The sequence below is a fragment of the Helianthus annuus genome, chromosome 13 (genome assembly GCF_002127325.2).
Source record: "Helianthus annuus cultivar XRQ/B chromosome 13, HanXRQr2.0-SUNRISE, whole genome shotgun sequence".
Taxonomy (NCBI): Eukaryota; Viridiplantae; Streptophyta; class Magnoliopsida; order Asterales; family Asteraceae; genus Helianthus; species Helianthus annuus.
In genome coordinates this window covers 80044318-80056856 of record NC_035445.2, presented here as the reverse complement: position 1 = coordinate 80056856, position 12539 = coordinate 80044318, and the positions used below count along the sequence as shown (strand labels likewise).

At 36.0% G+C, this 12539-nt stretch overlaps 2 protein-coding genes across 2 annotated transcripts; both read left to right on the top strand.

Moving 5' to 3' along the window:
- Window positions 1-2882: 2882 nt before the first annotated feature.
- On the top strand, window positions 2883-4638 carry LOC110898301 (peroxidase 21). The gene is made up of 5 exons (XM_022145058.2): window positions 2883-3009; window positions 3194-3342; window positions 3472-3660; window positions 3886-4051; window positions 4117-4638. Exons 1-5 carry the CDS (start codon window positions 2949-2951, stop codon window positions 4521-4523), a joined length of 972 nt encoding a protein of 323 aa, XP_022000750.1. The 5' UTR covers window positions 2883-2948; the 3' UTR covers window positions 4524-4638.
- A 4947-nt stretch (window positions 4639-9585) lies between these two features.
- Window positions 9586-12267, top strand: LOC110898300 (L-type lectin-domain containing receptor kinase VIII.1). The gene has a single exon (XM_022145057.2). The coding sequence runs from the start codon at window positions 9708-9710 to the stop codon at window positions 11808-11810; it is 2103 nt and encodes a 700-aa protein (XP_022000749.1). The 5' UTR covers window positions 9586-9707; the 3' UTR covers window positions 11811-12267.
- Window positions 12268-12539: the final 272 nt, after the last annotated feature.

Here is a 12539-nt window from a genome sequence, read left to right as displayed (position 1 = left end):
TTTGTGGGTCTAAAACAACTTGTTATTTAATGTACGCGCAGCGGCGGAGCTTGAACAAAAACTCGGTGGGGGCCGAACTCTTAAAAATCCAATATTTTGTACTATTTTTTTCCGATAAAACTAACACTACGAGCGAAAAATCAGTACAACCCACCATTAATCTCCACCCCTATGTACGCGTGTACTATCGCCATAAATACATGTATCACATCATTTATCATTAGTATGTTTCTCCTGACAGTCAGTTTTCATACTTAACCAACAAGTGTACACATGACCTAAAAACATATCATTGGCTATAACTTTGATATCCAATCGTCAAAATATGTAATTTTCATTGACTAATTTGTATTTGGTGTAGTGAATGATCGATCCCACAATTGAAAATAAGGATGCATTGTTGCCTAACTAGGAATTCCACATTCTAAGGCCAGAGTTTGTTCTAATCCAACAAGTGGTCTTGGATTAATTGCTCTTAATATATTGACTAATAGGAGAAATGCTATTTCTAGGATTATAAAAATAATAGATTTAATTTTAATATAAACTTCATATTTATAGTTTCATAAATCTGTCGGTTCACTTATTTGTTTTCTGATTTTATTTGTACATTTTGTTTTTAAATAACACATAATTTTTAAATTTAAGATTGGTTGGTGGGGCGGCTGTCTTGGTGTTTTTCTAATCATTTCAAGAACCTCCCAAATCAACTTACTAATTGTAATTTTCAGTATTCATATAATTTATCCACTCCAATTATCAATCGTTATATAGTTTACATAATTTATAAAAGACTCCAAATACGGCCACATGACATTCTCTCCTTCAAAAGACAACAAACGTTCGTTTTTTATTTGGGTTTCGAGTATCGGTTATTTTGGGTCGGGCCGTTCGGGTTTTTTGCTTGGGAAAAGTGTCCCGATAACCAGTCCATTTAAGATTCAAGTGACTTCGTCTTCGAGTCGGGTTTTGAGTTTGGAATTAAAAAAAACCCTAAACCCCTAACAACGATTCTATGGTGGAAAAATAAATACCAAATTTTATTAGTAAAATTTTGGGATCGATTACATTATTAAGAAAAAAAATGTGCAAAATAAATAAACTATTTATAAAAACAATTGTAAATATATATATGTAATAGTTAGTTGTTGTAGTGTTTGTTAGGGATTACTTACGGACAATTGAAAATGTAACTTTCTTTTTGTTTCACATTTTATGTAATAAATCATTTCACTGATAATAATTATATATAAAATATACAAATTTTTATTTACAGTTTTTTCGATATTTAACCAGTGTAAAATACAGGTTTGTAAACTAGTAATATTAATAAACAAAGTTAAATATAATTACTTAATGAGAAAATCCGCAAGATTGTATGCAAAATCGAGTACAAATGTCATTTTTATATTTTTATTTAAAAGACGTAGCGTTGCGGGTCTTGCGGTCTAGCTGAATGTATGATTACGATACCACAATAGGTGTGAAATGTTATACTAGATTACTAGTATACCACTTAAATATTCACCGCATTAATCTTTTCAGTTCTGAAATTATAGCTCCATATAAAATGTCTATTTAGTATCTAGCAGTGTTAATCGCTAGGCACCAGTTGGCCGGTGGAGTATTGACTAGTAATTAATCGGGAATAATCGGATTGAGATTCTATATGTAAATTTCAGTTTTATATGTATATTATATACACATATTTTTATATGTAATTTTTCTAAGTAGACATGTTTTAACATCTTCTTCGACCAATATTTTGAAGTAGAAAGAATTAATCGTCAAAATTTACAAGTTTTGGCTGGAATTGCTAGGCGATCACCGATTTTTGGCCAATTAGGACCGGATTTGACAATTGTTGACTGCCTAGTGATTAATTGGCAGATTAGATGAAAATTACTCGGTGAACCCGAGACTAGGGATTAATCGGTGACTAATCGACGTCTAGACAGTTTTTTAACAACCATGGTAATGGGTTCAACCCAACACGAACCCCAAAATTTGACCTCATCCAAAAAGTTGTGTGAGACATATGAACCTGAACACGACATAAATATTCACTGGTTGATACGAATATAACCCATTTAACTTGATTTTTTACATATTAATACTCTATATTTACATTTCTGTGACAAAAAATACAAATGTATATAAAACAATTACGTTTTTAATTATAAAATCTTATGTTAATTTCTCTTTTCACTTTCAGATTTTGACATAAAATACCCAACCAATTTAGTCTATGACATAAAACACATATTAATAAAATACAATAAAATATAAATGGGTTCAGTGGGTCAACCGTGAACCCAATTCGTTTAGCTAAACAAGTTCATGGGTTCGACCTGAAACTAACCCCCACCTGCTTATACTAAACCCAAACTTACAAATTCGTATTAGATTCGTGTCGTGCTTTCGTGCTACAACAGGATTTCAAACCCTAACTTATGAATCTATAATTTTTTTTTTTTTTTTTTTTTTTTTTTTTTGTGAAATCACGAGAAGTTATAATGCATTCGCTAATCACTTACGTAACCATTTAAAGCAGCATAATCCTTCCACAAATAAAAAAGATTTCAATTATAACCATTTAATGCAACATAACCCTTCCACAAATAAAAAAAAAAAAATCAGTTATATTAAACCCATAACTGATTGTAAAATACACCCCAATTACATTTATATGTTAGATTGACTAAAAAATTTAGGTGTAAAAAAGTAAATAATAGATGCTATCAAAGTATCAATTTACAATGTGACCCTTTTATAAATAGTTTGGCATAAGTGGAGGAGTGGAACACAAAGTCAAAAAGAACAGGCCAAGTGGACAAGCTTTGCATGCTTGTAATTTTTATTTACACTCGCAAAGACTCCTCTATATAAAGAAGGTTAGATAGTTGTAATACTTGCTCAAAGGTACAAGCTTATAAAGCATACAGATTATGGCAATTCACAAGCTGCTTTGCAATCTAAGCTTCATTTTCCTCTTATTCTTCCATTTTGGTATTTCTAGTTTTCTACACACATTTTTTTATTTTTTTTTTGTACTTTTATAAATATACAACATGTAAAGGCTACATGTTGACTCATTAGGGTCATACCGATCTTTTTTTTTTTCAAATCAATGTCAACATCTATACGTTACATAGTGTAATTTATATAAATGTGTTATATACTATCTTTGTAGGTAAAGGTGAAATCCGATTAAATTACTATTCAGAAAGTTGTCCAAACGCCGAAGAAATTGTAAAACAAGAAGTTATAAGTTTGTACCATAAACATGGAAACACTGCGGTTTCTTGGCTTAGAACTCTCTTCCATGATTGCATGGTTAAGGTAATAATTTACGCGCGCTTTTAACTTTCTTGGTTTTCAATAATGAACTTGTAAAAAGGTTATGTTTATCATAAAGAGATTCGTTATTCCTGACCCTGATCACATTTGAAATGTTTATGTTTTTTATAGTCATGTGACGCATCAATATTATTGGAGAGCATAAATGGGATACAATCAGAAAAGACATCAACAAGAAACATGGGGATGAGAAACTTCAAGTACATAAACACAATCAAAGATGCACTTGAGAAGTCATGCCCCATGACTGTCTCTTGCGCGGACATTGTTGCTCTTTCGGCTAGAGATGGTGTCGTTTTGGTATGTAATTACGCTTTTTTTTTAAACAGGAAATCGTAATGAGGTTGTTATTAAAGGATTGTAAATTTCTTGTCTCATAAAAATAATGTACATGAATTTATATATTTATATAAATTTATATAGAGATATAATCTACCTTGATACTAAAACCCTAATGGGCTTAACACTTACTTACAAGTTACAATATTTCTAATAGTTACTTGTTTATTCCTTTGTGTTACATAGTTAGGAGGACCACACATTGAGATGAAAACCGGGCGAAAAGATAGCAAAGAAAGCCATCTTGCAGAAATCGATGAATTGCTACCGAATCATAATGATTCGATGGCGTATGTTCTTTCGCGCTTTCAATCCGTGGGAATTGATGTTGAAGGAACAGTTGCTCTCTTAGGTAACAGCAATATTCACTTAAACTATGTCATAAAACATTTAATAATCCAATTAGTTTTGATGTAGGTGCTCACTCAGTAGGTAGGGTCCATTGTGCCAACATAGTGGGCCGGCTCTATCCGACAGTTGACCCGACCTTGGACCCAAACCACGCTGAATACCTCAAGCGTCGTTGTCCCCATCCTAACCCAGACCCTAATGCTGTGGAATATTCAAGAAATGACCTAAAAACACCAATGATCTTAGACAACATGTATTACAAGAACATTATGAACAACAAAGGACTACTTATAGTTGATCAACAACTTGTTTCGGACCCGATTACATCTCCATTTGTTGAGAACATGGCAACGGATAACGATTACTTTCATCAACAGTTTTCTAAGGCTCTTCTCACTTTGTCAGAGAATAACCCGCTAACCGAGGAAGACGGCGAGGTTCGAAGAGATTGTCGTTTTGTAAATAGTAACTAAAAACGACTCGAAGTGTAAACTAATCAAGTTTTCTAATATTGTTATCTTTATATGTGACATATCTAAGATTATGCCATGAAATTAAAATGAATAAAGTTTGTAACATTATGAAATATTTTGTGGTTTAACAACTTTTCTTTATTAAATATGTTTTACTGTGATCATCATGTCATGTGTTGCTTCACCTAAACGAATCTTGTTAAACACCCAAAAGTATTAAAGATTTGCACACTAGTCCTCCAACTTCACATATTTCCACAGCAACCCTCTAATACCTATGAAATATCATTTGAGCACTAACCTTTTACAATCTAACATTTAACCTAAATCAATCAACATTCCAAATTACAACCTTTTTAAGATTAAATTTTGCATGGTTTAACATCCTTATATTATATTGAAAAAGTCAATCATATTATAAAAGCATAAATTTTTAAGCCTTTATATTCAACAAAAGAATTTATAAGCATTGACAATAGTTTTGTAACTAAAAGCTTTTAAGTCCGTTTTTGGATAGTAGACGACTCAAAAGTTACTAATGTCAACACATAAATAATCCGTATAACTCGATCTCAATCCAAGTACTAATAGACATTCATGACAACATACGAGTATTTACATAACATTGAACTTGATCATCGTGAGTGGTATAGAAGCATGGTTGTAAAAATCCCAACTAGGCGCTGATTAATCACAATTACTCCCGATTAATTTCAATTAATTCCGATTAACCCCTGATTAATCGCTAGTCCCACCCACCTCACCGCCCGACTAGTGAGCTAAAAATTACTTCTAACACTGTATAGAAGAAACTCCATCCACTAGGTGAGGACTAAAAGTTGCATATTACATACTCTTATTGCAACTTTTGTGAGCACAATGTAGAGGAATATCCTGGAATGTTTCTTGACACATCTACATAGTTCTTGTAGTCTTGAGTTAAGTTGTGATGACTATAATTTAAAACTAGTTTTAAAACCAATATTAAATATTAAACAAATCATATATAGTTGACAAAAGAGAGAATATAATCATATGTCAATCTATACCACTGTCGTGCTTTCGGACGAGTGGAGGTCGGGTTTCCGCACATCTAGGAGAGCCAAAGGGCTACCGACGGTCGAGTAATCGACCTTGACCACAACGTCCGATGTCACGATGGTTGACACGTCATTTCTTGCAGTTTAAAAAAATCCATACCAATTGAGTAATTTCAAACACATTATTATTTTATTATTATTATTTATTTCAAAGTAGAAATAAAGATTTCTCTGAACCGTTGATTTTTCAGTTTGATATATGGTCTGTTACAGGAATAAAATGTCTATCCTCAGCAGTTGTTGCTGTACCTCACGTGCCTCCTTTCAGTAGTGTCATTGATCTGTGTTTTTTCTTTATTTTTAGCCACTCTTATCCTGCCACATTGCTTATGGTTAGGTAGGGTCACACTGTTATAATTTATTATATATAATTCCACTTTTATGTAAATTATTACATAAAGTTAAAAAATATACAAAATGAAAGTAGGTTATAGATTATACCATCTCGTCCTTTAAATATTCGTATAACCCGTTTGACTTGTTTAGACAAATGGGTTATACGAGTCTTAAATAATTTACACTATTTTAACGGTGACTGGGTTACAAATGATGTTTTTAATATAACTAAATATGTAAGTTGTTTTCGGGTTCATTTATTTTAAACCAACTTGACATGGCTTACATTCTAAATAAATTAATATAATCGGTTTTAAACATATACGATACATATATCTTAAACATTTTCCTTGTTTTTATAAGCGATCATTTAATCTAATATTTTTTAAGGCTGACTTACACACACCATCTAAAGGTGCTTCTAATTTACACCAATGTCTGCCATGAGACTAGAACCCTTAACCACTTAGGGAGTAACACCTTTATTGAACACATTGATACCGTTAGACTACAAACCCTTGGTTAATCTACTTAACCATACATATATCAACATGTCATAATGACGTTACTAGGCAGATTGTTAGAAGACAATTGTGAACGAATGGACGTTGTAAGTGGTAAGTGGATAAACCGAAAAAAAATCATTTATATGCTTGTGTGTCGGTGAAATTAAAGTGTATATTTGGCTTGTGATAAAATCGCATAAGAAAAACAAATCTTATACACAAATTTGTTACTAGTGTTTTTTGTTCAATTTAAAGACTTTGGTTGAATTTTTCTAATATAGACCATTTCCGAACGAAATACAATCGAAATACTTTTGTTATTTCATAACATTCCTTATATATAAGACTCAAAAAGTTTATCCACACCCAAGATACGAGTGGTGGGCGGTGACCCATCTTTTATTATCTCTTTTCTAAATCAACGACACATTAACTCTTTTCTATCCTCAGCCATTTTATCACTAAACCATCTTTCAACCATTGAATTTTTTTCTTCCTCATGCCTCCCATCTTACAACATTTTTTTGCTTGATTTATATTGTACAAATCGATAATTCGTGTGTGATATAAGTGCGGCATCACTTACACCTCCCCCCCCCCCCCCCCCAAATCGAGTATTTTGGGCAGTACTGTGTGTGGGGCAGTGTTCCTGCCAATATCGTGTGCCCCCTCTCCTTTTACGCTTTCACACCCTCCACCTTGAGTCTAAAACAATACACATTAACAAAATGATTTTTTTTTCACTTGAAAAAAATGTGTATTTTGAAAAACTATTTGTACAGTTGATTTCTAATGCAAACAGAGTTGCTAACTAGGTCATTGTTTGTTTTTTTATATGGCAAAAGCATCAATCATATTACTAGGCCTTTCTTTGTAGTTTAAAATATTGCAAACCGAATGAATTTTTTTGAAGTGGACCTAGAAAAAAGTAAAAAGAATTTTTACTTGTCCAACTTTAAGATAAAGATGAGGTTGCCACTTTTACCACAATCATAGACGTCGAGCTTTACAAATTCGAGATTAAAAAGTCAAGGTTACCGGTCCCGATCACCCTTTTTAGTCGGGCATATATGCTCACCACCCAACGATGATAACCAAGTAAACTTAAAATCTCAAAAACCTAAATGACTATTTTTAATTTTTTTTTTTTTTGATGACTATATAAAAAACTATACCCGACTAGCAAGAACAAGCAAAAAAAAAAAAGCATTACATGAACATTAGTTGGCTTTGTAAGTTTGTAACCACTCAACCCAACTAATATTAGAGTTACGGTTTCTGTTACAAACCCACAAATAAGAGACATTGACACTGAATAAAAATTTAAACGCCTTAATCAAGCCATTGTCATTTTGAAAAAATCACTTCGTTCCAAAACTTCCAAAGCATCCATTATGATGTCATCCATATAGCACCATTCACACAGATGAGGTGGTGGTCCATTGGCAAAGCTCAGGGCTGTTCCTATGATTTTGGAGATCTCAAACGAACTATAAAGTGGGGCCCCTAATTTCGCTGATAAACTCTCCTCCAATCCCGACGCCATGGGTGATTGCCCTTACTTTTTTCGGCTAGTGATAGCCGATGGCCTAGAAATTGAATGCAGGTTGCAATAGAAAGTGGGAACGATGATGCGGTTGTATTTAGGGGCTTTTGATCGCTAAATAATGATGATTAGGTCGATTATGGTTGTGTTGTAATAGTTGGAAATCATGGTGAAATGGGCTTTGAAACTTTGACGTTATTTTGCCAAACAATATTTATTTTGGACTCTTTCAATGAAAAACGTGTTTAGTCTTGAAATAAACGTCTTTATTTGGGCTAATACATATACTATATATAAAAACTTTGTAAAACATTAGAGGCCCTAGATATACTATGGAGCCTGCCCAGGCAAAGGGAAACCTTTAGATCATATGTATTGGTCAAGCCTCATAACCCCCATAGATGTGAGGTTATACGACACGTGGCAAATGTGTAAGAAAAATGGGTTATATAACTTGAGTGTATAGTAGGATTATATCCCTTTAATTCTACATAGGTATGCATGTATATGTATGTTTGAGAGAAAGAACCCAATGAACCAGACGGTATGCATATCACGGCTTTCGATTTTTCAACCCCATAGCGCCCGGGCGGTAGTGTACCCCGGCGCTATGAGGCGGATGGTGATCTATGGCGCCGGATACCACCAGACTACGAGTGACCTTAAACACATGGGTTAGGAAAGATGAAGTATTAGGTTCAATTCTGACTCTGATAGACGATATGGATTAAAAGAAAATTAACCGTTAAAAAACATATATCACCAATCATCTCCTTTTTTTCTTGTTTTTTTGGCAATCTAGATGAATCAATCGCAATTAAAACTGAAACCGACTCTAAATTCGATAATAATCGAATTCCAATTTCTACCATTAACCAAACACTTTTTTTTAACGTCGAACTCTTGTTTCCTGTGAGATTTGAACCTAAAACCTTATAGTTAAATGTTTGAAAAGATTTTGTCTACCATTGAACCACCAACCCACTTGTGCAAACAAACACATCTCATATTATTCACCCATGTAATCTTTTAAAAATTTCCAAATATAAACTATAACAAAGAAAATAATAACATTACGCAACCTTGAAGTTAAGAAAAGAACTAAGGCCATGTGTAGTCATAAAGCCCTTAAAGGGGCGTTATGCGCCATGTGGCGCGCCACGTCAGCGTGTGGGCGTTATGGGGCCTTATGGATTTAAGCCCGTAGTCATAAAGCCCCCGCCTAATCATTAACTATTTAATAATTTTCAATTTTATTAATTAATATAAAAAACATTGCTTAAATTTGATTGGTGGAAAGTTTGAAAGATTCCCACATAACCGGCGCTATGCATATCGCGCTTCTCAAATTTTTTTTGTCATAACGCCCCCCGTAATGGTGTGCGGGGCGCTATGGGGGCGCTATGGCTCTTTTGGGCGCCACATGGAGCCCCACTACATATGCTCTAAGTAAAAACAATTTTGTGGATGAAAGTCATCTTTACATCATAGCATTACCGTTAGGTAGAGACACGTGTCCTCCAAAACACCCACTTGTCTCCTTTGGATTCTATCTCTTTCATCACTCTATTCTTGTTCTTTTCCATGCAAACCCCCACCCCTCTCTCTCTCTCTCTCTCTACTCTCTCTCTACAATTCACCACCAAATATTCCCAATTTCCCCATGACCAATCTTCAGATCTAACACCCACACACCATGCCTCTGTTACCATTATTATTAATATTATCCTTCCTCTGTTTTTCCGGCAATGCAGCCACCGGAACGACGTCGTTTGACTTCCAAACACTCACACTCACCAGCTTAAAGTTCTTAGGCGATGCCCACATGTTCAACAACAGTGTCCGACTCACCAAAGATCTTCCTGTCCCGAATTCCGGCGCCGGAAGGGTTTTATACAACAAACCAGTAAGATTCCGGCGACCGGAAACCCCAACTCCGGCGAGCTTCATAACTTATTTTTCATTCTCGATTGCAAATTTAAACCCGGATTCAATCGGTGGTGGGTTGGCTTTTGTCATCTCGCCGGACGATGAAACGGTGGGGGATTCCGGTGGGTTTTTGGGGATTCCGGCGAGCTCTGTTTCCGTTGAGTTTGATACGTTGATGGACTTTGAGTTTAAAGATGTTAATGGGAATCATGTGGGGTTTGATTTGGATTCAATGGTGTCGAATCAAGCTGCTGATTTGGATTTGATTAATGTGAATTTGAAAAGTGGTAACCGGGTCAACTCGTGGGTCGAGTACTCCGGGTCAACTCAGCAACTCAACATCTCCGTTTCATACTCGAGTTCAAAACCCAAATCTCCAATTTTATCAGTTGAAACAAATTTAAACGAGTTTTTGACCGAGTTCATGTTTGTCGGGTTCGCCGGGTCAACTCAGGGGAGCACTGAAGTCCACTCGGTTGAGTGGTGGAGTTTTAGTTCTTCTTTTGATGAACCGGGCCCGAACTCACCGTCGCCGCCGGGCCCACCGTCACCAACCACCACTTTTATGAACCCAGCTGCTAACGCCGTTAACTCAACGCCGCCGTCAATGGCGCCAACGGTGTCAGCACAAACGGGTCATGCGTCACAAAAACAGAGTAAATGTCATAATAAGTTGTGTAAACAGGGTGCCGGAGCGGTGGCCGGAGTTGTGACCGCCGGTGCATTCTTTTTAGCATTATGTACAATCTTGCTCATATGGGTTTATAACAAGAAGTTCAAACATGCGAAAAAACCGGAGCTTTTCGCTAGTGATATTTTCAAAAACCCTAAAGAATTTTCATACAAAGAGCTTAAACAAGCAACTAAATGTTTTGACCCGACCCGGGTGATCGGGCATGGGGCGTTTGGGACGGTTTACAAAGGGATATTGGTGGATACCGGGGATGTTGTGGCGGTTAAGAGGAATAGTCATAATGGTGATCAAGGGAAGTCGGAGTTTATATCGGAGTTATCGATTATTGGGTCGCTTCGGCATAGGAATTTGTTGAGGTTACAAGGTTGGTGTCATGAGAAAGGTGAGATTATGCTTGTGTATGACTTGATGCCAAATGGGTCACTTGATAAAGCACTTTTTGAGTCAAGTTTCACATTGTCTTGGGCTTATAGGAAGAAGATTTTGATGGGTGTGGCTTCTGCTTTGGCTTATTTGCATCATGAATGTGAGAATCAAGTGATTCATAGAGATGTTAAGGCTAGTAATATTATGTTAGATGAAGGGTTTAATGCCAAATTGGGTGATTTTGGTTTAGCTAGACAAGTTGAGCAAAACAAGTCGCCGGACCCCACGGTGGCGGCCGGGACAATGGGGTACTTGGCGCCCGAGTATTTATTAACGGGCCGAGCGAGTGAGAAAACGGATGTTTATAGCTTCGGTGCGGTGGCGCTAGAGGTGGCTAGCGGGCGGAGGCCGATTGAAAGGGAGGCAATTGGGGTGGGGGTGAATGGGCAAAGGAGTAGTTTGGTTGATTGGGCTTGGGGTTTGCACCAACAAGGGCGGTTATTAGCAGCGGCGGACGGACGGTTGTGTGGTGAGTTTGAGGAGGGCGAGATGAGGAGAGTGTTATTAGTTGGGTTGGTTTGTTCACACCCGGACCCAGCGGTCCGACCTACTATGCGAAGTGTGGTTCAAATGCTTGAGGGTGAGGCTGAGGTGCCTGTGGTTCCAAGGGCTAAGCCCTCATTGAGCTTTAGCACTTCAGATTTGCTATTGAATTTACAAGATAGTGTGTCTGATATGAATGAGATCATTACACTTTCAACCTCCTCATCAGAACACAGCTACAATGGAGATGGGCTACCCTTGGTTTGACCCGACCCGACCGAACCGATCCTAGTCGGATCCGGGTTTTAAAAATTTTGTTATAAAATTCTTTATTCTAACTCTACAGGGTGTATTTACATGATTGATGATGTGGTGCAACTGCAACACACACCCAATAATGATAACATGGACACAAGTATAGGGACATGTGGGTCATTTGTGGAAATTGTAGGGTCTTATCATAACTTCTCACACTTCCAAATTCCAACTCAGACAAATTGTTGATGTCATTTCATGGAGAATGAGGCTTTGTGAAGGAACCCAAAAAGGTCAAAAAGGCAATAACAACATGGGAGTTTGAGTAGATGTTTGGTAAAGTATACATGATTTTTATCCATCATTAGTCCTTTATGTTTTGTCTTTATTCATGTACATTGTACAACTTTCTTTATGTAGTTTGAGACCAACCCCAATGCGGTTAGCCGCCCGGTCATGTTTATGGGTGCAACTTGAGTCACGGCTCGAGTCATGGTACGGTTAGGTTAGCTCGAATGTGACCCATAGAGAAAGATATGAAAAAGGGAAAATCTATGAAAGAACTAAGTTGGTTGATTGCAACACAAGTTTACCTTTAGCACTAATTGAAACCATAAAGTTTCCTTTTGAAATATATAACTTGTAGATAAAGTAAAAAATGTAATTCGTCTTGTCCACTCAAGAAAATAAAATCTCACAGAAAGAATAGGGCTAAAATATAATTAAAAAAAATCTAGCAAG

Bases quoted from the DNA above. Each gene is read 5' to 3' on its own strand.
- LOC110898301 (XM_022145058.2), top strand. From the start codon at position 2,949: ATGGCAATTCACAAGCTGCTTTGCAATCTAAGCTTCATTTTCCTCTTA. The intron at 3,343-3,471 runs GTAATAATTTAC...TGTTTTTTATAG, and splicing joins TCCATGATTGCATGGTTAAG to TCATGTGACGCATCAATATT. The intron at 3,661-3,885 runs GTATGTAATTAC...TGTGTTACATAG, and splicing joins CTAGAGATGGTGTCGTTTTG to TTAGGAGGACCACACATTGA.
- LOC110898300 (XM_022145057.2), top strand. From the start codon at position 9,708: ATGCCTCTGTTACCATTATTATTAATATTATCCTTCCTCTGTTTTTCC.